Source organism: Mus caroli, unplaced genomic scaffold (assembly GCF_978045245.1).
Source record: "Mus caroli unplaced genomic scaffold, Mus_caroli_1 scaffold_11, whole genome shotgun sequence".
NCBI lineage: Eukaryota > Metazoa > Chordata > Mammalia > Rodentia > Muridae > Mus > Mus caroli.
This window is the reverse complement of record NW_028227266.1, coordinates 34,686,251-34,711,562: the sequence shown is the minus strand read 5'-3', so window position 1 is coordinate 34,711,562 and position 25,312 is coordinate 34,686,251. Positions and strand designations below refer to the sequence as shown.

Sequence of the window (25,312 nt, the reverse complement as noted above, 5' to 3'; positions counted from 1 at the left end):
CACTACGTAAACACAATGTAATGTTTTCAACGAAAACTGGGAGAAACTCTGAGCAGATACTAGAAAGAGGGAAGAACTTAACTAAAGTACAGATCCTTGTCTGCAAAGGCAGATATGAAGGCCTAGACAACTCATTAGAAACAGTAAACCGATATGCAGGCTGATGGTAAAATTAACCCACATTAAGCCTCCACATTTAAACATGCTGATGCATAAGGATAGCCAGATGCATACTCGGTTTTACTTGTCCGCATCCGGGCACCCTAACTAAAGCAGAAAAAAACCTGGGTGTCAAGAAAGGGCTTCCTCGGAATTAGAAGCCTCCTGACTCTCAAGGCAACCTGACTCTGAAAAGATCGCCAGTTCCAAATTCCAAAAGAGCCCTCAAGCAGACTAACGTTCAAGGTGTCCTCTACGTCCACGATAACAATACACGACCTTTCTTTCACTAAGCCTTTCCAGCTCTCCAAAAGCACCTCAAATCTTGCTAGTCCTTGTATCACCTCAACTGACAAGCAAAGCGACTGACACAAAAGGCCAGCCGTCCCAATGCTCTATTCTTGAAACTTCAGCACTTAAAGGAAAAAAATCTTACACTGGGCGCTCATCCGGCCCTCTGCTACCCTTCCTCAATTCCATCCCAGCTGGAAAGCTTCAGTCTGGGAGTCCCTCTATCTGGGAACAAAGCAGTGCGGGCGACAGCACCCACGACAGTTGCGGGCCCCGCGCACAATGAGAGAAACTACCAACTTCAGAGCGCAGGAACATCCTCAATTGGCAAGAAAGAGGGGCGGCGGCAGACACGCCCAACTTCAAACTCAGGAAACCTACGGGCTGGCGGCCATCTGGAAAGAAGCGCCCCTTCCCAGGGAGAGAAGAAAGAGGCGGAGCAGACACAAGGGATACCCGGGGCCCGGGAGGGGAGCCCCGTGCTCGGCCCGGCCCCCGCCCCCAGGCCCGTTTCCCCGCCTTCTCTGCCTCTGGTTCGCTGCCCCGGGCAGAGCGGCCGGTTACCTTGATGCGCTCCCGGCACTGGGACGGGGTCCGCTCGTAGCCCAGCTCGGCCAGGGCCCGGGACACGCGCTCGTACATGGCCGGCCCAGGGGCCTTGCTGCCGAATACCGTGCCGGCTCCCTCCAGCTGCTGGTACCGCGCCTCCACCAGCCGCTCGTTGCCCCATACAGCGATGAGCGCGTTCGTCTCTGCCGGCGTCCACGACATACCCCGGCAGGCGGCGGCAGCGGCCGCCGCAGCCCCGCCACTGCCGCCGCCGGGCGAGAAGGAGACCGAGGACGAGGCAGCGCCGCGGCCCCCCAGCCCCAGCCCGAGACCCCCGGACGCCGCGGCCCCCGAGCCCGCCGCGCTGCCGGGCCCGAGAGGGGAGGCTCCCCGAGGCGTGGAAGGGTCGGACAGCGATGGGTTCCCGTCGCTCAGGTCGCCGGGAGACGCCGGGGAAAGCACCTCCATCTTCGGAATTTTGAGCGGCGAGTTGGCGGGCAGCTCCGAGCCACAGGGCGCAGCCATCTTCCAAGCCGCCGCCGCTGCACCGCCCGGAAGTGACGCACCCCTGCATCCGGCCACCGGGGTCTCCGGGGCTGCCCTGGGGCCTGGCTCGGGGCTGAGTGGCTGGCGGCGGTCAGAGGGCCCCGAGGATGTGTCTGGCTGGCCCAAGCAGCCCGCAGATCTTCGCCTTTCCCCTCCAGCCAGTTGGTGCGGGCCGCTCCTCTCCCGGGAGGAGAAGCTGGGACCCGGCGCACCCAAGCTCCGAGCAGAGAAGGGTGGGGGCATGAGGGCGCGGGAGTGAAGGACTGGTTGGAGCCTCCCCACTTCCTTTCCAATCTCAACCCTCACAACACTCGAATTAAGGACGAATTGGGTATTTCTGTCTTCCTGTCTCCGCCCCTGAGCCTATTCTCCCTCTAAGCCCGCCTTTAGGTACGGGGGACCGATGTCCAAATTGGAGACTAGGAAACCCTACAAAGGGTATGTGGAAGAAGGCAAGGCGCGAAGGCTGCTTGTAGTGGTTCTGGACAAGACTTTCGAGAACAGATTCATATGAGCTAGAGTTTGCACGCTTTAGCCAAGAAACTCAGCCACTATAGCAACTCCGATTGCACTCACGTGTTCTGCTAGGCAAACACCCTGTCACTGAGCCACACCCACAAGCTTCGTTTCGTTTGTTTTCTTGTTCCTCTGAGTAACTGTGTGGCCAATGACAAAGTAAATGTCTTTCTTGCTTTTATACAGCATCTATAATGGGGGGGGGGGGGCATGAAAGAGATCCAGAGCCCAGCAGAATAGCTACTCCGGTATCTCAGTCCACTGGGATTTGGAACTGGTTTAAAATTTCCCAGTCAAGTTCAAGGAAATGAAACTGTTCCTGTGACCTAGTAGTAAATTAGCACTCATCACTCACTCCTGAATATTTCCGTAAAGTCTTGAACATTGAAGTATCATATAGCTATAAGATATAACCTTGTGTAATTGAGGAAAATATATAATAAAAAAATATTAAAAATTAAAAAAAAAAGATATAACCTTGTTTGTGTGGTTTTAGTTTGGTTTTTGACACAAGGTTTTTCTGTGTTACCCTGGCTGTCCTGGAACCAAGTCTGTAGACCAGGCTGGCCTCAAACTCCGCCTGCCTCTGCCTCTGCCTCTGCCTCTGCCTCTGGAATGTTGGGATTAAAGGCCTGAGCTGCCATCACAACCTAGTCAATTTACATATTCTTTTAAAATGGAAATCCTGTTTATCTCAGATCATTAACTTTAAAACCTCAGTAGTGGCACAGAGAGATGGCTCAACCGGTACAGGTATTTGCTGCCAAGCCCGCCTGATGACCGAAGACAACCGGCTCTCACGACTTGTTCTTTGACTGTCACGCATGGGATATGCCACCCATATCCCCACACTTACACACACACAAAATAAAACTTCATTTTAAAATGTGTTCCTTTAGTTTTATGTGTATAAACGTTTGCCTATGTGTGAAGGGGCCTGATGTTGGTAACAGTCAGCAAAAGGCATCAGATCCCTTAGAACTGGAATTACAAGACTTGCAAGCCATCTGCAGGTTCTGAGACCCTTGTAAGAGTAACTAATGAGTAATCTCTCCAGGCCCCACGCTGAAAGACCCACAACGTGAGGACCCCCGCATGTTCTGACTCAGGAGAGGTGACACCCCAAAAACACCCACAAGAAACGGTCTTGCTGCAAACTGCAAGAGGATTTTTGTTCAAGAGCGCTCTCGGGCCTACGGTCATACACCATGCAGGGGTAGAGGACCGTGGCGCCCCGAGTAGCTGGATAAGGGGGTATTTAAAGGAAGAAACCACAACTCAAGGAGGTGGGGAGGACGTTGTTGGAAAATACCAAAAATACCAGTTAAGAGTCACAAGGAAGCCTGGCGTGGTGGCGCACGCCTTTAATCCCAGCACTCGGGAGGCAGAGGCAGGCGGATTTCTGAGTTCGAGGCCAGCCTGGTCTACAAAGTGAGTTCCAGGACAGCCAGGGCTATACAGAGAAACCCTGTCTCGAAAAACCAAAAAAAAAAAAAAAAAAGAGTCACAAGTATCAGGTTATCTCAAGACAGTTTCTAAGAGCCCCTAACAATAGTACATTTGCATTGCAGGTTCCGGTAATGGTCAGGGTGACTTTCTTTGAATGAACACTCTTTGAACCCAGGAAGCGGGTGGGTGGAGGAAGGAATGTCACTATCTGTTTTATGACAAGCACACCTCAGAGCACTGAGCCACAAAGGCCCCACTCCCAAGCATGGGCCCAAAGGCCTAGAATTTTGTTTTTACGTTTTACTTCTTCAACGCAAGATAATTAAAAAAAAAAAAATTAAGGGTTTTTTGTTGGTTCTGTTTGTTTGTTTTTTGTTTTTTCGAGACAGGGTTTCTCTGTTATAGCCCTGGCTGTCCTGGGCACTCACTTTGTAGACCAGGCTGGCCTAGAACTCAGAAATCAGCCTGCCTCTGTTTTTTGTTTTTAAAGCAGACTGTAACTGAGGCAGCTGACCAATGATATTATGAATAAATTATGCAGTCTCTCTCAGTCACTCAGTGTTTTTATAACTAACAAATATATGTTATGGTTTTGAAAGGAAAAGAAAAAGCTGAAGTCAGCCAGTTACAGAATAGCGGTGGTCATTGTTGAAAAGCCAAAGGATTATGCTTTAAGTAATAAAATCAGGCAAAATCAGGCATAACTATCTTCATCTGTCATAGTAAAATGCCATCGTAGCATGCTTTAACCCCAGCACTCAGGAGACAGAAGCAGATAAGAGTTCTGTGACTAGCCTAGTCTTACATGAGTTCCAGGCCAGCACTACAAAGTGAGACCACTGTATTTTGTTAAGTTTGCTGTATAAAGAATTCTTTTTTTTTTTTTTTTAAAGATTTATATATTTATTATATGTAAGTACACTGTAGCTGTCTTCAGACACTCCAGAAGAGGGCGCCAAATCTCGCTGCGGATGGTTGTGAGCCACCATGTGGTTGCTGGGATTTGAACTCTGGACCTTCGGAAGAGCAGTCGGGTGCTCTTACCCACTGAGCCATCTCACCAGCCCTAAAGAATTCTTAAGAGCCGTTACAGAATGTATTTATTTGGACAAGTCCTAACTATAGTCAAAGATGACCTTGAACCCCTGATCTGCCTGGCTCTGTCTTTCATGTACTAGTGGTTCCCTTTTATCTAAAAGCAAGACGCAGTCATCTTGGATAAGGCTAAGGATTCTGAAATCTGAATGCCTGGCTTCAAATTCCACTTCTGTGACCTGCAACAATTTCTTCATCTAAGAAGTGAGGCAGATCTCACAGCATTATTTAAGAGTTAAATGGGTAAATACAGGAAGAACCTGAAAATAGTGGATGAACCTGAAAATATTGGACAGTTCACAGTAAACACTGCATGAGGCCCAGGTTTTTGTTTTTAATATAAAGTACTGAGCATACATAAAAGGGAGAGTCTTTTTTTTTTTTTTGAGTATCACAAAAGTTTATTTAGTAAAAAGTCCCATATGAAAATGTACACGACCTAATTCTACATCACAACCAAACAGGCCTTTGGGGAGGGATGTGTACACACTGCTTGCTGAGCACTGGTCAGACTCTTTCCAAGGCTTCTAACTTGATGATGCTGTTTCCTCGGATGACCACCATGCTGATGTTGTTCTGCTGCCCACTGGTTGCCATCTCCACACAAGAGTCATTCTTAAATCATATACAAAATGAGAAATTCCAAAGAGCTTTTAAATTACTGATTTATTTTTCTCTTAATGTAAGCCTGACAGTAGTCCTCCCTTCTGTCACCTAATTCTGGATGATTCTCAAATCAAGTCTCACTCAGGAAGCCTTTCTAGATAAAGCCGACTTATAGGGCTCCCCTCTCACAGACTTCAGTCACTACTTATTTCTGTTTCATTCCTCTTCTTTCCCATACCTCTGAGCCTCCCTAATAAGAAAAAATTGTAGCAAGATTAAAATTCCAGTAGCATCCTAAAAAGTAAAACTGTGAATCCGAATGATAGTTGTAAATAAATAAACATCTAGTAAATAAATAAACATCTACTTGTAAGGCAGTATATGAAATAAAGTATTAAACAATATACACTATCTGACTACTTTAGACTATCCCTTTACTCTCTGTCACTTCCTTCAGGTGTCACTTTGTATCAGGTGTTTTCCTGAATTTAAATATTAATTTGCTTTTATTTTGTGTATAGCTGTGAGTGCCTGCATATATATATATATATATATATATATATATATATATATATATAGTGTATGTTTAGAGAGATAATGCATTTGTCGGATGCAGTTAGGAGTGTCCTGTAGAGATGCAGTCTGAAAGCTTCCTTTGTTAAAGCTAAAGAATGTAAAGTTCCAGATAAAGTTTGGAGCTGTGAAGAAAGGATAGACCATCTAAAGACTGCCATATCCAGGGATCCATCCCATAATCAGCTTCCAAACGCTGACACCATTGCATACACTAGCAAGATTTTGCTGAAAGGACCCAGATATAGCTGTCTCTTGTGAGACAATGCCGGGGCCTAGCAAACACAGAAGTGGATGCTCACAGTCAGCTATTGGATGGATCACAGGGCCCCCAATGGAGGAGCTAGAGAAAGTACCCAAGGAGCTAAAGGGAACTGCAACCCCATAGGTGGAACATTATTATGAACTAACCAGTACCCCAGAGCTCTTGACTCTAGCTGCATTTGTATCAAAAGATGGCCTAGTCGGCCATCACTGGAAAGAGAGGCCCATTGGACTTGCCAACTTTATATGCCCCAGTACAGGGGAATGCCAGGGCCAAAAAGTGGGAGTGGGTGGGTAGAGGACTGGGGTGGGGAGTGTATTGGGGACTTTTTGGATAGCATTGGAAATGTAATTGAGGAAAATACCTAATAAAAAAAATTAAAAAAAAAAAAAAGAATGTAAAGTTCCTGCCTATTTTAAGGCAAATTGCTTGGGCGGTCTTGTGGTCTTTGACCTATTACCCAAGGCAAAACCAACTGGGTGGTCTGAGCTGCCCCACCTTAAAGGGGAAATGGTTCTGCCCTTACTGACTTAGCTCGGAGTCCCCCCACCATTACAGTGATATGGTACAGTGTGCTAAGCTGTGTAGGGCAGGAGATGGAGACTTCCTTTATGGCAACTGGACCTTTGGGAGCTCTGTCTTTTGGCTTGGAAGAGCTTTATGGAGGGAGTCCCGAGTAAGAGGTTTTCCTCTTTAGACTTGCAGGGACAACAAAGAAGCATCTGACAGGACACAGTAGAATAGTATTCTAGGAAAGAGAGCTGGGGAGCCCTCTTGGCTTTGGAGGCGCTCAAGAGAAGTGTGGGCTAGCTCAGTACAATGACACTGATAGAGATTTCTAAAGAGCTGGTAGTTTAGTTGTAGAATCAGGCTTTTAAATAGGACTAGACGGTAAGGCCCTACTGCTTAAGACAACACAGGCTTCATTTGCAGGATATGGGAATTCAAGCTGGATCTGAGCTGGAAGTGTCCTCCATGATGACTAGCTTTCATTGTGCTGGAAGATGCTATACGGGCTGCTGGGAATGTTTATCCCATTCAAAAGACAAGCAAGGTAGCACGTGTGGGGCAGACACAGAGGGGTGAGCACACCTGTACTCATGGGCTCACACATTTAAAGAAAAGATCAAATAACAAACTTTAAATAGCTTCAGCTCCTTGTATGTTAGCTCTATCTCAATCGAGCTACTGGGTTTTTTGTTTGTTTGGTTGGTTTGGTTTGGTTTTAAGATTTATTTATTTTATTTATATGAGTACATTGTAGCTGTCTTCAGACACACCGGAAGGTCCTATAATAGATGGTTGTGAGCCACCATGTGGCTGCTGGGAATTGAACTCAGGACCTTTGGAAGAGCAGTCAGTGCTCTTAACCTCTGAGCCATCTCTCCAGCCCGAGCTACTGTTTTTAAGTTGGTTCAGTGGGCACTTGCTGCCTAGCTTAATGACTTAAGTTCAATCCTGGGGATCCATATTGTGGAAAGAGAGAGTGACCTTGCCAAGTTGTCCTCAATCATCCACAGATGTACCCAGGGATGGAACTGAGGCCCTCAGGTTTGGGAGCAAGCACCTTTACTACCTCACCAGCCTTTACTGTCTTTATAGTTTGCCTTTTTCAGAATGTGATATGGTAATGATTCTACAGAATGAAACCTTGTTCATGTAGGATTAGAAGTCTTGTAACTAAATCTTCCAGTGTGATCTTTTCCTAATATACATACTTAGAAGAAGAATGTCAGGTTCTTATGTTTTTGAAGATTTTGATATTTGTCAAAATTTTTCTATAGAAAATTTCTTCCAGTTTACATTCTTTTTAGCATTGCGGAGAAATACACCTATCCCACAACCCCTTGTCAATCTCTTGCCACCACCTCCAGGGAGTTCATTTCCTTTTATTTCTGAGTAGCATTGTCAAATCGGTATTATGAAATCCTTTAGAAATGGAAATCTCTTCCTTTTATTTGCTGAATATAAAGAGAATTCATGCTTATGCTATCATTTTAAATTATTTGGAAATTGAAAGGTTAAAAATAGTGTTTCATTATTTCATTTGTATTTCTTCAATTGCTAACAAAGATAAACATTTTGTCAGAAAAATTCTTATCTTTGTGCCACTTAAATGACATGAATCCAATGGGTAGGTGATAAATACTAAAACATGACATTCATAAATCAAATTATTGAGCAGATATACCAACATACTATTTCACTAGGCATTCCATCAACACATAGGGAAGAATATACATGTATACACATTTTTATATATGTACGTGCATTTTTTAACTGAAGGCGGGAGCATGAGCTTACAGTGCTTGTGCAGAGGTCAGAGGACAACTTGTTCTCTCTTTCCACCATGTAGATCACAGGAACTCCCTGGTAGCTAGCTATAAGCTATCTGACATGGGTGCTAATAACAGAATCTGGGTCCTCTGGAAGAGAAGTGTAGGCTCTTAGCCAACTCACCAGCCTCTAATTAGAAGTGGCTGTACTTGAATTCACAGAGATACTCTGGTCTCTGCATCAGGAGTCCTAAGACTAAAGGCAAGCACCACCATGCCTACCTAAACATTTCCTAAAAACAAAACAAAACAAAACAAAACAAAACAAAACAAAACAAAACAAAACAAAACAAAACAAAACAAAAACCAGGCAGTGATGGCACATGCCTTTAATCCCAGCACTTGGGAGGTGGGAGGCAGAGGCAGGCGGATTTCTGAGTTCGAGGCCAGCCTGGTCTACAAAGTGAGTTCCAGGACAGCCAGGGCTTTACAGAGAAACCCTGTCTCAAAAAAACAAAACAAAACCAAAAAATTAATCGGGGCTGAAGAGATGGCTCAGAGGTTAAGAGCACTGATTGCTCTGTTCTTCCAGATGTCCTGAGTTCAATTCCCAGAAACCACATGGTGGCTCACAACCATCAGTAACAAGATCCAATACCCTCTTCTGGTGTGTCTGAAGACAGCTACAGTGTACTCATATACATAAAATAAATAAATATTTAAAATAAATATGTATATTGTTGGGGCCAGCCTGTGGCTCTCATGTCAAGAAATAATGGGCCGGGCGTGGTGGCGCACACCTTTAATCCCAGCACTCGGGAGGCAGAGGCAGGCAGATTTCTGAGTTCGAGGCCAGCCTGGTCTACAAAGTGAGTTCCAGGACAGCCAGGGCTACACAGAGAAACCCTGTCTCGGAAAACCAAAAAAAAAGAAAGAATGGAACCAAGACAACTAGTCTGCTCAAGGTTCTAATGTTTAATGGTGGACACGCTTTATAAAGGAGGGGGGAGGCCCATTCCCATCAATTCATCCTTGGAGCCCAGCTGCAGGTGACCACTGTAGTCTCCAGAATAGCTAGGCTCCCAGCAGGTAGCAGCAGTGACAGTGGCTAAACAATAGAGTGATCAATGGAGGCAGGCTCCACCCTAGGTAATCTCCTTAATGGCAGCAAAGTCAAGGTCTGGCTCAGCCTGCTTCAGGCTTGTTGAAGGTGTGTATATATATATATATATATATATATATATATATAGAGAGAGAGAGAGAGAGAGAGAGAGAGAGAGAGAGAAAGCCCGGCTGCCACTGAATGTCTGAAGAAATAAATGTTTATGAAATGCTAGTTGACAAATTGTATTCCTTGAGTTATTACTGATCTCTCATGAAACTCAAAAAAAAAAAAAATAATAATCTGCTGGGCTACGGTGGCACACACCTTTAATCCCAACCCTCTGGAAGCAGAGGCAAATGGATCTCTAAATTCAAGGCAACCTTGGTCTATAGAGCAAGTTTCAGGATAGCCAGGCTGCACAGAAAATCCCTATCTTCAGATAGATAGATAGATAGATAGATAGATAGATAGATAGATAGATAGATAGATAGATAGATAATCTGGCTAACCATGGTGCCACATGCTGAAAGAGTTAATTACTGGACACCTGAACTCTCCATGAACTCTTCAGCTCAGAGTTCTCTTACCCCTCCCATCCAGAGATAGTTCCCGGAGCACTCCTGAACTTTTTACCCCAAGGTACCCCCTCCCAATTGGAAACTGCTCCAGGAACATTTTTTAGATAAGGGGTCTCCTGGAAAAAACCTAGTCCTACCCCTCCCAACTGAAGACTATGCCAAGAACATTTTTGAGATAGGGGCCTCCTGGTAATGTTCCAATAGATCGAGTACATTGCCAAAATATAGGACACGACCCCTTGGTTATGTAAAGCCCCTTGGCAGAACACCTTGGTGACGTAAAACTTGTACTTTTTACCTGGCTATTTCCTATAAAAGCTTGTGAAAAGTTTGGGCTAATTGCCGAATCTCCTCTGCGAGTTTCGACCCCAGATATCTGGTATATGTGCTTTTTATGTTCTTTCTTGTCATTGCTATATTAAATCTTACTCTCTATACATCTTAAGTTCGGTCTCAGTGTCTTCTTGGGTGCGCGGCTGACCCGAGGCTTGAGTAAGTGCCTCCCTTTGGGAGTTTTGGAGTCTTTCAATGCCTTTAATCCTAGCACTAGGGAGGCAGATACAGGTAGATCTCTTGTGAGTTCCAGGCCAATCTGGTCTACATATTGAGTTCCTGATCAGCCAGAGCCACATGTTCTGTAACAGTTGAAACATTCCATCCTGCAGGGAAGTTCCTTAAGCAGGAAGGAAAACAACTCAAAATACTGTTCAGGAAATCCCTGCAATTGACCAGATTCATTAGGCTCTAGCTTGCCAGTGTAACCAACAAAAGTGGCAGAGAAGCCTCTGACAGCAAACCGGCTGCCTAGAAGAAGCAGAAACCAGTGGAGCTGCTTACAAGAGGTTTAGAGCAACCGAGGGACCAGAAAGGGCAGTCTTCAAATCGTTGAGCTACCTACAACATGTGTGCATATGTCCAGCTTTTGTGTGCTGTTACTTACGCTGGGGTGGACTTTGATGTTGTCTTTGAATCTTTTTTGGTCCTATAAGTAACCCCTCACCCATATTCCTGTAAGTAACCCCAATAAAATGTATTGGTTCACCAAGTTATATTTTGTTCTGTCATGGGGTCCCTATCTGGGGTGAGTAGATGTGTGTGTTGGGTCTCCCCAGGAAAAGTTTTTGCTATTTAACACATAGGGAGATACTGGAGAGAGAAGGGGGAGAGGGAGAGGGAGAGGGAGAGAGGAAGTGATGGGTTATAGCTCAAGAGTAGAGCATTTATCTAGCATGCTCCAAGCCCTGGGCTAAATAAATAAATAGATAGATACACAGAGAAAAAAGAGAAAGAGAGGGGCTGGCGAGATTGCTCAGTGGTTAAGGGCGCTGACTGTTCTTCTGAAGGTCCCGAGTTCAAATCCCATCAACCACATGGTGGCTCACAACCATCCATAATGAAATCTGATGCCCTCTTCTGGAGTGTCTGAAGACAGCTACAGTGTACTTACATATAATTAATAAATAAATAAATAAATCTTTTTTTTTTTTTTTTGGTTTTTCGAGACAGGGTTTCTCTGTATAGCCCTGGCTGTCCTGGAACTCACTTTGTAGACCAGGCTGGCCTCGAACTCAGAAATCCGCCTGCCTCTGCCTCCCGAGTGCTGGGATTAAAGGCGTGCGCCACCACGCCCGGCTCAAACAAATCTTTTTAAAAAGAGAGAGAAAGAGAAATGAGAGAGAGAAAGAAAGAAAGAGAGAGAGGGAGAGGGAGAGGGAGAGGGAGAGGGAGAGGGAGAGGGAGAGGGAGAGGGAGAGGGAGAGGGAGAGGGAGAGGGAGAGGGAGAGGGAGAGGGAGAGGGAGATCATCTAAAAGAAGGAAGTTAGAGACATGAAATTCACATTCTGTCTGTCCTAAAGCACTGTGTTACCACATTACTAGGAGGATGAAAGGAGAGCCCTTGAGATGAATCAGGGGTAAAGGTGTTTACATGTGAAAGAATCTAGTGGGGAACCCCCCACTCAACTCCAATTCGGCGATTCAGTGTGCACCCAAGAATCACGAACAAACAGACCGTCTTGATGTAAATACACTAGGTAGTTTAATGTCGGAGCTCTGGGTTGAAACATATCTCATGCAGGAGACAGTGGATTCGATTACGAGGCTTGGAAGCTAAGGGTTTTTATAGGAAAGGGTCTGGGGCTGGGGGAGGAATTGGCACAGTTTCACATGATTGGTCTATTTAAACATAAGCAGACTGTACATGCAGATAACATTTAACTTGGGTCAGAAGGGCGGGAGATAGGGAGGCTCTGGGCCAGTCCGGACATGTCATTCTCTTTATCTTTATGGCCAAGCAGCCTCAGGAATGCCTTAATGACAGGCCTGCCTGGGCATGTCCTGACCTGTTCTGCTATGTTCTCAGCCCCAGGTTTCAAAGCTCACAAACAACTCTTTGGGCTATTTGACATAAATTACATGAATCACAGGTCTCAAGTTTTATTTTCTTTCACATGCAAGCCTGATTGTCTGAGTCTGAGCTCCAGAACCCACAGTGGAAGGAAAGAGCCAACTCCTGAAGGTTATCCTCTGATACCCACAGGCACATATTCCACACTCATACATGCACAAACATATAACAAAATACTTTTTAGAAAAGAGTTGTTGGGTGTGGTGGTGCATGACTTTAATCCCAGCACTCAGTGGCAGAGGCAGGTGGGTCTCTATGAGTTTGAGGCTAGTCTGGTCAGCATAAAGAACAGGGCAGTTAGAGATACACAATAGAGAGACCTTGTTCAAATGGGTTGGGGAGGAGGCAGTTTGGTGAGCTGGGTATGGCAGCAAACAGCAGAAGCAGGCAGAGGCAGAAGCAATGTGAGTTTGAGGCTAACTTGCTCTACAGAGTCAGTTCTGGACCAGCCCGAGCTACATAGTGGAGCTACATAGTGAGTCCCTTCCAAAAAACAGAAGAGGTGAGGCTGGTGATATGGTTCAACAGATAAAAGAGCTTGACCTATCAGGCCTGAAGATATCCACAGTGGAAGCCAAGAACCAGCTACCAAAACCTGCCCTCTAACCCCACACATCCATACATTCTCTCTCACACACCTATAAATAATAATAATGCAGTTGTTTCGTTACTGTTTTGTTTTTTAAGCTGAGAATGAAGAGAAACCAGAAAGCATATGCCACAAATACCTTCATAAGAAATGATACACTAAGAAGTTGATTAAAATATTTCAGAAGCATGGGACATTGGCCACACAAACCATGAAGTATAAGTGTCAGTTTTAATTATTCTGCTGCTATATAATAAAAATACTTTCAGAATTAGGAGAGAAAGATAGATGTAATAACACTGGTAATTTCAGCATTCATATGGCTGAGACAGGAGGATTTCCTTGAGTTTGAAGCCAGCCTTCACAGTAAGTTAGTCCTAGGCCAGTTTAGGCTGAAGAGGAAAACCCTGTCTCAATATCAAAACAGAGCTCAATGAAAAAATTAAAAGATTAAAAAAATAACACCAGGTGTGGTGGCGCACGCCTTTAATCCCAGCACTCCGGTGGCAGAGTTTCTGGGTTCGAGGCCAGCCTGGTCTACAAAGTGAGTTCCAGGACAACCAGGGCTATACAGAGAAACCCTGTCTCTAAAAACCAAAAAAAAAAAAAAAAAAAAAAGGCCCCAAAGAAGAACATAGATGCATATGCTATGGAGATTTGCCTTTACCTGGGGAAAGGTCTGACTTCTGTACACATTCCTCAGAGCTTCTCTCTGACCTTTTGAAATTCCCTGAAAGGTGGAGGAATAAAGCCAGCCTGACACTAGCAGGAATGTGACTGGAAACTGAGTTCACCAGTGAGGGTAACACTTGAGTCAATCACGCTTCTCTAACTGACTGCAACCTGAGTTCAATACCATAGAACTACAGTTGTCATCATGGGTCATACCCTCAAACACATCAAATTTGGGAGGATGATACTGACCCCAAGACGTAAAACTTGGGACCTCTGTTGAAGGCGTTTCTACCTTTGGCTGGTTATTTGCTTTGATTTCTTGAGACTGGGTTTGGCTGTGTAGTCCAGGCTAACCTTGAACTCACAATCCTACTTTAGCATTCCAAGTGCTGGGGCAGACATGTAGCCCCTATACCAAATGCAGCAGCTGGTTCTTCACTGTATCATTTCGTTAGTGTTGAGCTACATCTGTTAATCCCAAGTTCTGAGACTTGTTCCAGAAGATTTTTGGAACTTTCAAGTAATCATGGGAACTCCTGATTTATATATAACTAGTTCATTAAAATTAAATGAATCTGCACATAATGAATGCAATTGGCACATTTACTTATTTAAGAGGCATCATGATCTCTCATACTATCAGACTTTCTCAGGGGAGGAGAGACTTTGTAGACCTCCCTAGGAGCAAAATTGGGTATCTAAGGAAACTTCTAGTTCAGAGTAAAGACTGTGTAAACTGTCCCAGAATTGGTACCAAGCACACTACAATAACACGTGCAAGTTAGTTCTTTAGTATAGCCAACAAACCAAAGGGACAAGAGGAGATTGATGAATGACCAATTTCAAGAAAAATCAATATAACTAAGTAAAATATCCCTTTCCTTAGTGTGAGATATGTGAGTCAAAGCTACAGGAAGATAACGTTTTAATCCATCAGATTGGCAAAGGAAAATTGTTAGATATTATACCACATTGTAAGGCCTAGGGAAACCTGGTCTGGTGGCCTCACACATCACAGGTGGGATTCAGATTGAGTGAAACTTCTGTGAAAGGCAACATGGGAATGTCTCAGAAAACTGCTAAGACGTTTGACTCAGTAAGTTCACCTTCAGGAACTTACCACAGGTCTGTGCACATGTTGGCAAAGAGCCATTTGCTACAATTTGTATAACACCGTCCCAATATTTAATAACTTTCGTTAACATCCGAGTCACTTTCCTTACACCCTGGATCTGAGATAGCCCTGTGATTTGGTTGTATCTGTAAAATGTGGAAGAAGCCACGTTGTGCTGGAGCCTAACCTCTGCAGGCTTGAGTCTTCTACTGCCGTGTTGGAATTCTGCCTTCGGACCAGCTGGTACTAAGAACTGGATACCCACCAAGGAGGCTGTGAGGGAAGGCTGGAAGAATGGTGGAACAACAGCTGCCAGTGCTGGGAAAGAATGAGGAAGTAGTTGCTGTGGCAGGAGAAGTGGCAACTCATGCTAGGTAGTCCTTGTGTGGCTGGCCTTTGGCAGTGTGAGAGAGAAGATCTTTAATAATGTCTCAAACAGTATTTGGACTTGTTTACTGTATGTGCGCATAGTATGGGAATGTGTGTGTATGTGTGTGGTATCTATGTGTGTAGGTATGTGTGTGTGTGTGTGTGTGTGTGTGTGTGCTATGCGGTTGTGGGGTATATAGATGTGGGGGGGGTGGGGCATACCGTAGCATGCATATTCAGGTAAGAAGATACTTGACTTCAGAGCTATCTCATCGGCTGTTTCAGGGTTTTAAGTAAGGAGGTGGTAGGGCAGAATGTGTAAATTCCATTTGGTATCTCCTAACTCTATATATTTACAATGCTTTTGGTCTTAGTTTAGGCTTGGTCCCCAACTAGAGTTAACTTATATTAACACCTTTATACTACTCTGTGTTCTGCCACATGACTGGTTACCTCTCCTCAGTTTCATACATCCAACACCTGACTCCCTCCCAAAGTTCCTATCTCTCTGCTGAATGTCACCTACTACCATGCCTTTTAATAGGCTTTTTATTTTAACCAATCAGAAAGTGCCTTAGGCAGGCAAGAAAGGACAGAGACATATCTTCACACAGTGTACAAAAACATCACTGTAACAGATGAACAGAAGGAGAAATTATCCCTTTTACAGGCAGAATTTAGAGGAATTCTTTTTTTTCTTTTTCTTTTTCTTTTTGGAGATAGGGTTTCTTTATGTATCCCTGGCTGTCCTGAAACTAGCTCTATAGGCCAGGCTAGCCTCAAACTCAGGGATCCTCTTGCCTGTGCCTCCAGAATGCTGGGATTACAAGTAGGTGCCACAAGTCTCCCCGCCCCCCCACTCAAATAGTATGTAAATACAGAGTGTTTTATTCTGCAAAATACAGCATGCTGGGGTCTCCCCATTACCAAGATAGACACACACACCCCCCAAAAGTGAGCCGGAAGGTCCAATTTAAAGCCCTTAGGGGAATCCTGATGTAGGTGGACTTTGTCTTACTCTATCTCTAAGGACTTTCCATTACTGGGGCATGGGGGCTGGCTGGAAACTGCTGACCCATTGTCTTTGCTTCAGCCTAACCTTCTCACTAACCTTCTAACCCATGACAGACTTCAAATTGGCAGTTCAGGAGATTAGGCTTAAAAACCCAGGCTTTAGGCAGCTAATCAGAACTGCTCCACCACCTGGCCTGATGACGATTTGAGTCCAGGTTGTCATTCTTCAGTGAAGCATGGATGCTTATAATAGCTGACTCATTCCTTTTCTCGGTGGTTAAAGTTTTCTTAGAGCCATGGGTTCCGTCTCTAGCACTGAAAATAAAACAAGCAAGCAAAACAAAAGACCAAACCAAAATAAACAAACAAAAACAACAGAACCCTTCCCATCCATATATAAGATGGCTCAGAAGGTTTGAAGGGGACTCAGAACAAGAAAAGGCTCTGTGGCAGTATCTGGCTACAGTTAGAGTGGCCTTGCTGCTTGGATCATGTGGCAGTAACTCCATGTTACTAGAGGTATTTTTCATAGCTGAACATGCCACATGGAGGCTCTCACAAACTCCATTAAGAAAGTTGTAATAAAGAGCTAAAGAGCCAGTTCTGTTGTTAATGGCGCTTGCTGCTCTGAAAGAGGACCTGAGTTGAGCTCCCAGCATCCACAAGGAGGCTCCCAAGTATCTATAACTAGTTAAAAGGATCCACTGTCCCTTCTGGCATCCCCAAGCACTGCATTTACTGGCACACTTACACATGCAGTCAAAGCACTCATGTGCATTTTTAAAAGCTATGGTTTTCTATTATCTAGGGTTTTGTGAGGCCATTTCACACCTTGCTCTCAGTTAAGAGAAATGGAGATGCGGCAGATGGAGAGTTTGCAGCTGGATATCCCAACTTTGCTACTCTGACGGAATAAGTCTGAGAAGAGCTTTACACCCTCTCTCAAAAGATTAAGCTCCAGCTCTTCACTTCTATTGGCTCCATTCCTTTTTCTTATACATCTGTTGCCTTACTGCCAACTCATTTCCCCCATAAACTTCTGTGCGCAAAACTTTGTCTCAGTGTTACCTCCAAAAGACCTGACCCACCAGAAATTAGAAGATAAGACACTGTCTTAGTCAGGGTTTCTATTCCTGCACAAAACATCCTGACCAAGAAGCAAGTTGGGGAGGAAAGGGTTTATTCAGCTTACACTTTCCACATTGCTGTTCATCACCAAAGAAAGTCAGGACTGGAACTCAAGCAGGTCAGGAAGCAGGAGCTGATACAGAGGCCATGGAGGGATGTTACTTACTGGCTTGCCTCCCCTGGCTTGCTCAGCTTACTCTCTTATAGAACCCAAGACTACCAGCCCAGAGATGGTACAACCTACAATCCCCCCCCACATCACTAATTGAGAAAATGCCTTACAGCTGGCTCTCATGGAGGTACTTCTTCAAGGGAGGCTCCTTTCTGTGTGATAACTCCAGTTTGTGTCAAGTTGACACACAAAATCAGCCAGTACAGATAGCTTGTTCATCTTTGAAAACTCCTCAAAACAGAGCTTTCTCCAAGAACATAAAAATCCCTTTGAAACAAGAGATTTTTGACTGGGACTTCAGTGAGATTTTTGTTCTATTTGCCTGTACTAATGGATGCTTCTAAAGGCAGTAGAAAAAAATAATGGGTCTGGAGAGACAGCTTAGCAGTACAGACACTGTGCAGGCTGATTTTTGTTAACGCAAGTTAGAGTCATTTGGGAAGATGGATTATGGTAGATATTGATTGTCAAACTTTACAGGTTCGAGAATCACGAAGGAGACAAGTCTCTGGGCATGCCTGTGGGAGCCATCTGTATTAGGCTAGCCCTGGGTATGTTTGTGAGGCATTGGGTAGATTGGGTTAATTGAGGTAAGAAGACCTACTTTAAATATGCACAGCACCATTCCATATGCTGGAATCCTGGACCACATCAGAAGGAGCAGGTTAGGTGAGCAGTGGTGCTCACCTGAGAAGGCAATGTGGCCAGCCTCCAGAACTCTGCCACCATCTCAGGATGACTCACACCCTCACACTGTGAGCTGAGATAAACATGTCTACGTTGCTCTTGGCAGAGCATTTTATTATGGGAGACGTAACTGAGACTATAAGCAAAGATTTAGGGAATTGGGAGGGAAAACAGATCCTCAGAGTAGCTCTTAAAACTTTCATTTTCAGCAAACAACCCTCAAAATGTTTGTCATTTTCTGGTTTAAAATGACCAAAAGAACAGCTTAGGGTCCTAAACTGATCACAATGTGAAAGGTTTTCACAGGATTATTTGGTTTCTTTAAAAGTTTCCTTAGTGGAGAGGTGGTAATAGTGTGTGCTTTTAATCCCAGCACTTGGGAGGTGGAGGCAAGCAGATCTCTGAGTTTGAGGCCAGCCTGGTCTACAGAGCAAGTTCCAGGACAGCCCAGAGCTTCAAAGAGAAACCCTGTCTTGAGAAAACAAACAAAGAAACAAAGAAACAAAGAAACAAACAAAAAACAGTAACAAATCTCTTTAATCATCCCTCTCATCTCCATTTGGTTTGTTTTCTTGCAAGGAGGTGTCTGTGACCTTAGGCTGCAAAGTCCACTGGCTGAGGCTCAGCCTGATAGCAGTGTCCTTACTCCAGATGCCTTCTCACAGTGTGTTACCTAGAGGCCTCTGAATGACCTGCTGTAAATTGGAAGTTCTCATGAACACCTTCCTTGGATTTAGCTCACCAGAATGGCTCACAGAACTTAGGGGAACCTTTTACTTGCCATCTACTGATTTAATATTTAGACTACTACAAAGGACTCAGATGGGCAACCAGATAGAAGATATGCATGGGGCAAGCATCTGAGAAATGGTGCCATGTCTCCTCACCCTCTGCAGAGCACCAGTCTGGAAACCTCCCCCTGTTCAGCTATGCAAAGCTCCATGGACTCTAGAACCTTCTCTAAGTAGGCATAATTGATTACATCATTGGTCTCTAGGAATCCGGTCCTACATCCATAGGTCCCTCTCATCTTCCAGAGGGTCAACTGCTGAAACTCCCAACCTTTATCCTTTGTGAACAGCTTCAGGATGGTGCCCCAGCCACCTCATTAGCATGATAAGGATTCTTGTCACTCCCAGAGATCTGAAGGGTATTAGGAGGTTTGTATAAATAGAGGATAATAATAATAATAATTCACAACAACAGAGGTAAGGCAGTTGGAAGTCACATAGCTCAGGCCAGCTTCTTTGTGGGTTTGGTGGGCTCTATGAACGTCCACTCACTAATGCTTTGTATCACAGCAAGCATTCCGTAAGAACTGTAATTTCACTTACTTTACAAAAGAAGGTACTACCATATGCTGGGATTAGGCTAAACACTGGTCTATGTTACTCTATATTGGGCAAAAATGGTGCTTTCTCTAGGCTGTGCCTTGCCCAAAGAGACTCCATTTTACAAACAGCTTTTTACTCCATTCTGAGTGCAAACACAGAGCCAAAATGACTCTGCACCTTAGCAGACCAGTAAACAACACCAGCTGTTCAGCACCACCCACAGGCACAGAGCGATAAATAACTTATTCTTAAGAGTAAATAAAGGTGCCACTTTATACACTTTTCAAAGTAAAGCAGGACTAAAGGAACACATGGAGATGTTAAAATCATTTGGAAAGCCAGACCAGAGAACTCACCAGACACACTAGGCTGAGGAAAAGGAACAACTCCTCTCCCGACTCCATGAAAATGAACACTATAATGTCAACTTGTCCTGTGATAACACAGAGTGTGATCAGGGACCTGACAGGCAGAGAACCCTGGACTGTGCCAGGGTCTTCAGCTCGGCTTGTTTCCTGCTGTTGACTGGTCCTGTTGGAGTTGCTGTCTGTTAGTCTGCCTGTTTGTTCATTCCTCTGGATCTGCCATCTGACAATCTGTCCTTTTGTTCACCCAGACCCAGTCTTGCCCTTCATTTTTCCTGTCTCTCCTACTTCTTCAGCTTAACTCTGAGCCTGTGGTCTGACTCAAGAAGCAGAAGCAGGTTTTGGACCACTCCAGCCAATTCACTAACTTACCCCACAAAGACTCTAAGTCTTTATTGGTTTCCCAGTCTCTGCCTCTGAGACCTCTTTGTAACTCCTTGAACTCTGCTAGGGTCTCTTTAGCCCTTCACAGTTGTTGTACACAGAGGAAAATAAGATGAAATGAGATGAGAGAGAGATTTAATATGTGATTCATAATGTATCACTTGAAGTGTTAGTAATGCATGTTTTGGTTGGCTATCCTGGACTACCCAAGTAAGTTGCTGGAAAGACAAAACAGTACTTGTCTGGGATCTGAAATACCACATGGGGCTGTTTCTATATGCTTTGCCCTGGGGAGTGGCACTAGTAGGAAGTATGGCCTTTTTGTTTGTTTGGGTTTTTTTTTTTTGTTGTTTTGTTTTGTTTTTGTTTTTTGTTTTTGGGTTGTTTTGTTTTGTTTTTTTAAGACAGGGTTTCTCTGTGTAGCCCTGGCTGTCCTGGAACTCACTTTGTAGACCAGGCTGGCCTTGAACTCAGAAATCCTCCTGCCTCTGCCTCTGGAGTGCTGGGATTAAAGGCGTGTGCCATCACACCCCACAATTGTGGTCTTTTTGGAGGAAGTATGTCATTGTAGGCTTGGGCTTTGAGACTCTCCTCCTAGCTTCCTGAAAACAGTCTCCTGTTTGCCTTCAGAACAAGATGTAGAACTCTCAGCTCCTCCAGTGCTATGTCTGCCTAGATGCTACCATGCTTTCTGCCATGATGGAAATGGGCTGAACCACAGAACCTTTAAGCCAGCCCCAATTAAATGTTGTTCTTTAAAAGAGTTGCCTTGGTCATGGTGTCTCTTCACAGCAATGGAAACCCTAAGACACCATACTACTGAAAGTGCATGAGCTGAGCTCTGGTCACAAAATTACCTGATCCCAGTTTTTGCTCTAAATTTATACAGTTATCCTAAAGTTAGTCACCACAGTTTCCCAATTGATGACAGAAAGAAGTGCATTTTGTTTGTTTGTTTGTTTGTTTGTTGAATTGATGTTGTCTAAGGGTTGATGTTAGCCATGACCAAAAGCAACTTGGGGAGGAAAGAGTTTTTTTCATTTTAAATCTTGTAGTACATCATTCAGAAAAGTCTGGGCAGGAACTCAAGGCAGAAACTGAATCAGAGGCCATGGAGGAATGCTACCTACTGGCTTGTTCAGCCTGTTTTCTTATAGCCCCAGGACTCAGCCTTCTGATGACCAGGACTACAAGTGACTACAAGTGTCCAACCATTAAACTATCCGTCTTTAAAACATCGAAAAAACCAAAACTTACTTATGTTACGTGTGTGTATGTGTGTGTGTGTGTGTGTGTGTGTGTGTGTGTTGTCTACTGGTGTTAGCAGGGGCCAGAAAAAAGGCATTGAATCTCCCAAAGCTATAGTTGCAGGAAGTTATGAGCTCCTGACATGGGTGCTGGAATTTGATCTCAAATCCTTTAGAAAAGCTACATGTGCTCTTAATGGATGAGCCATCTCCCCATACTGTGCCTCTTTCAAAAACGGCATTTGTGCTGGGCAGTGATGGCACACACCTTTAATCCCAGCACTTGGGAAGCAGAGGCAGGCAGATTTCTGAGTTCCAGGCCTGGTCTACAGAGCAAGTTCCAGGACAGCCAGGGCTACACAGAGAAACCCTTCCTTAAAAAACAAAACAAAAGCCAGGCGTGGTGACATACACCTTTAATCCCAGCTCTTGGGAGGCAGAGGCAGACAAAATTCTGAGTTCGAGGCCAGCCTGGTCTACAGAGTGAGTTCCAGGACAGCCAGGGCTGCACAGAGAAACCCTGTCTCCAAAAACCAAAAACCAAACAAACAAAAAATGGTATTTGTTATCCAACATAGTGGCACATGCCTTTAATCCCAATTCTCAGGAGGCAGAGGCAGGTAGATCTCTGTGAAACTGAGGCAAGTCTGGTATATAGAGAGAGTTCCAGGACACAGCTGGGGCAAAAAAGGAAAAGGAGAGAGAGAGAGATTGGAAAGGGAAGGAGAAGGTTCTCTTGCCCAACTGTGATCTTTCTTTTGCTGCCCTAAGAAAATCCAATAGAGGGTTTGGATTGGCATTTTAGAAAATTCCGGAGTAGGATCACGGGACAGAGATAGAAACGGTACATCCCACTGCAGTTGAAAACTTTTAATAAGACCTCATAACATAGATGCTATGTAAGAAATGGGGGCACTTTCTATCCCAGGACCTGAAGTAGTCAACATAACTGTCCTGCTAACTAATTGGAATAACAGGTCTAGACAGATGGCTCAGCAGTCAAAACCACTCGCTCTTGCTGAGGACCAGACTTGGTGGCTCACAGCTGTCCATAACTCCAGTTCCAGGGGATCCAATGATCGTTCTGACCTCCTCTGGCACCAGGTATGCATGTGGCACACAGTCAGAACAACCATAGACCTAAATAAATAAGTAAGTAAATAAATAAATAAATAAATAAATGAAAGAGGATGCAACCAACCGAATATACGCATATGCTAAAAAAGTTGAAATTGTCAATGAAAAAAAAATAAACTTATGTCATCTCCTTACATTTATAAATCAAATGTAAAGGCCATATGTTGGATTGAATGAGTCTGTTTTTACATTGGTCAAGAAAAGCTGTCTTTCTTCAAGCCTAGTTTTCTGGCATGAAGGCAAGAGGGCATGGCATTCCATGACTGTTATAGATGTGAACAGTTTTATTTACTGGGGTCACTAATAGCCTCTAACCTTCTAGGTAAACATTTAACTTTGGAGCATTAGCATACGATGACTCACTAGTTTTAAACCCCCTTTCCCTTATATGTCCATGTTAGGGCCACTGGGGCTTCAGCCTTTAAGCCTGGACACGGGAACAAATTTACATATATTATCTGCAGAGTGCCATAGTTTACATAAGACCTGCTTAGTTCAAATGGGATTGTTAGTTTTGTATCTCAACTTAGTTCCTGCCAATGTAACAACTAAGAAAATTCCTTTGTAGAAAAAAAAAAAAAGCTTCCAAGCATGACCTGGCAATTGTTTTAATGGATTCTCAATGAAGGGTGAAGTGCTAAGTTATGTAGCCTGCAGGCATTCCATAAATATATTTAGACTAACTCTTTCTGCAGCCCACATAGAAAAAGACCCAAATATGTATAGCTTCAGTCTTCGAATACTGTTTCTTCTAGGCCCCGTTAGCACATCTTTAAACCTGTATGATTCACAAGGGAGCCTCTGCAGTAAATGTGTACCATCGAGAGCACAGAAGCAGGCTGGACTGGAGGTCATGGTTGGGCAGAGAGCCATATGCTGCTTCATAGAGAAAGAGAGCCACAGAGTGAGTTGAAAACCAGCCAGAGCAGCTCCATGAGAGCCTGCCTTAAAATAAAATGTGGCAACAGCAAAAACAATGAAAGAGGTCTGGAAATATAACTCAATGCTAGATCAATTGTCTAGTATACAGGCCACCAAGTTCAATCATTAGTACTGCAGAAAAGCCAAATAAATAAATAAATAAATAAATAAATAAATAAATAAATAAATAACAAAGGAGGGTTAGTATGTATTGAGATCAGCTTACCCTATTTTTTTTTTAAGTATAGAATAGAGTTTATTCAGGGCATGGGGAGGGGAGTTATGAGAATAGCAGAGGCAGAGAAAGGCAGAAAGAAGGAAAGAGTAGAGAGTTGTGGGGCCTGGCCATGACCACGTAGAGTGAGGGGGAAGAGAATGGGGAGAGAGGGGGAGCAAGGGTGCAAGAGGCAAGGGAGAGAAGCAGGAGTAAGAGCCAGCTTACTCTAAATAGGGGAATGAGTCCTCAGAAAAAGAATAGCCATTCAGGCTAAAAGGACAATTCCTCACTTGTGTTAATATAAACAATTTTATTTACTTATTTGATACTACATTTTTATATTATTCATCTGGTATTAGAGACTGAATATTAGGCCCCTGCATGCTAGGCAAATATTCTGCCATTGACTTACATCCCTAATTTGACAATCTTAATTTCTGTGCAAGGTATAGATTTGAACTCATCTTGACTTTGTGATGGATGCTTTTATATTATTAGGATTTATTATAAAGAAAGCTAAGATGAGGTATGCAAGCAAAATAGTCCTATAAGAGAAAAACATTATTTGTGTATGTGTATGTATGCATTATACTGGGGATAAGGCCCAGGATTTTTCACATGCTAGGCATACAATTTTTTCACTAAGTGATCAACTCAGCTCACAATAAAATCCTCCATATTCTTGCTATGTGCCACTCTTCCTATAGTTATTTAGGTTTTGTTATACACTGAGTATCATTTGAGAGTCAAGATTGTTAAGTATTGGCTCGAGATTAAGTCAATTTCTGAGCACAAAGAAGATTTATTTGCCCCAGGGGACAGAGGACAGGGAATAAGAGACAAAGACAGGAAATAGAGGACAAGGGAGAAGGGGAAAGGAACAAGAGAGAGGGAGGAGGGATATTTATCCTGGAGGGACAAAGGACTACCTCTGGATACAGAGGAGACAGACGTGGCACATAGAAAAATGGTAGTTTATAAAGAAGGTACAAGGGGAAACCCTGTGTCAGGATGAGGTGTTTAATTTTCACTGGGCATGTTAATTAGGTGACCCAAAGGGGGGGTTTTGATTGCTGGACTTCAATACTTAGATAGTTAGACCTTGGCAGTTAGCTGGCCCTTTCCCTCTCACTGCAGCACTCGGGAGAGCAGGCCTTGCATCACACCTGGACAGCACAAATAGAACTGGCCCTGGTGTGTGTGTGTGTGTGTGTGTGTGTGTGTGTGTGTGTGTACATACACAAGGGTAGGTGGATAGGGTGGTGAGCAGACTCCAGCCCTGTCTGCCCAGTAGTGGTATGAGTAAGAGAAAGATGCCCTTCCAAACCCCTCTCTCCTCACTGCCTCCAGCAACAGAGAGAGCTTGCCCTACTTCTTGCTGGGTGAGTTAGCTGGAACAGTGCTAGAGACGTGGCCCTGGTAGTATGGTTGTAGGAGGGATGGTGGGCTAACCAACTCAGTTACCACCCAGGCTCAATCAGATCCAAGGCTTTGAATTGGCTCACACTAACATCTACGCCATCTATAAACTGCTGGAGTGTGTG

At 44.2% G+C, this 25,312-nt stretch overlaps 1 protein-coding gene across 2 annotated transcripts in view; it reads right to left on the bottom strand.

Annotated features, from left to right (window-relative positions):
• Msantd2 (Myb/SANT DNA binding domain containing 2) overlaps positions 1–1,836 on the bottom strand; it is a 34,698-nt gene extending 32,862 nt beyond the window's left edge. For both annotated transcript variants that reach the window (XM_021172060.3, XM_029481575.2), the window contains exon 1: positions 1,015–1,836. In XM_021172060.3, the coding sequence (XP_021027719.2) occupies positions 1,015–1,788 (774 nt within the window). In that variant the 5' untranslated portion in view covers positions 1,789–1,836. The remainder of the gene's footprint in view (positions 1–1,014) is intronic.
• Between the last annotated feature and the right edge of the window lie 23,476 nt (positions 1,837–25,312).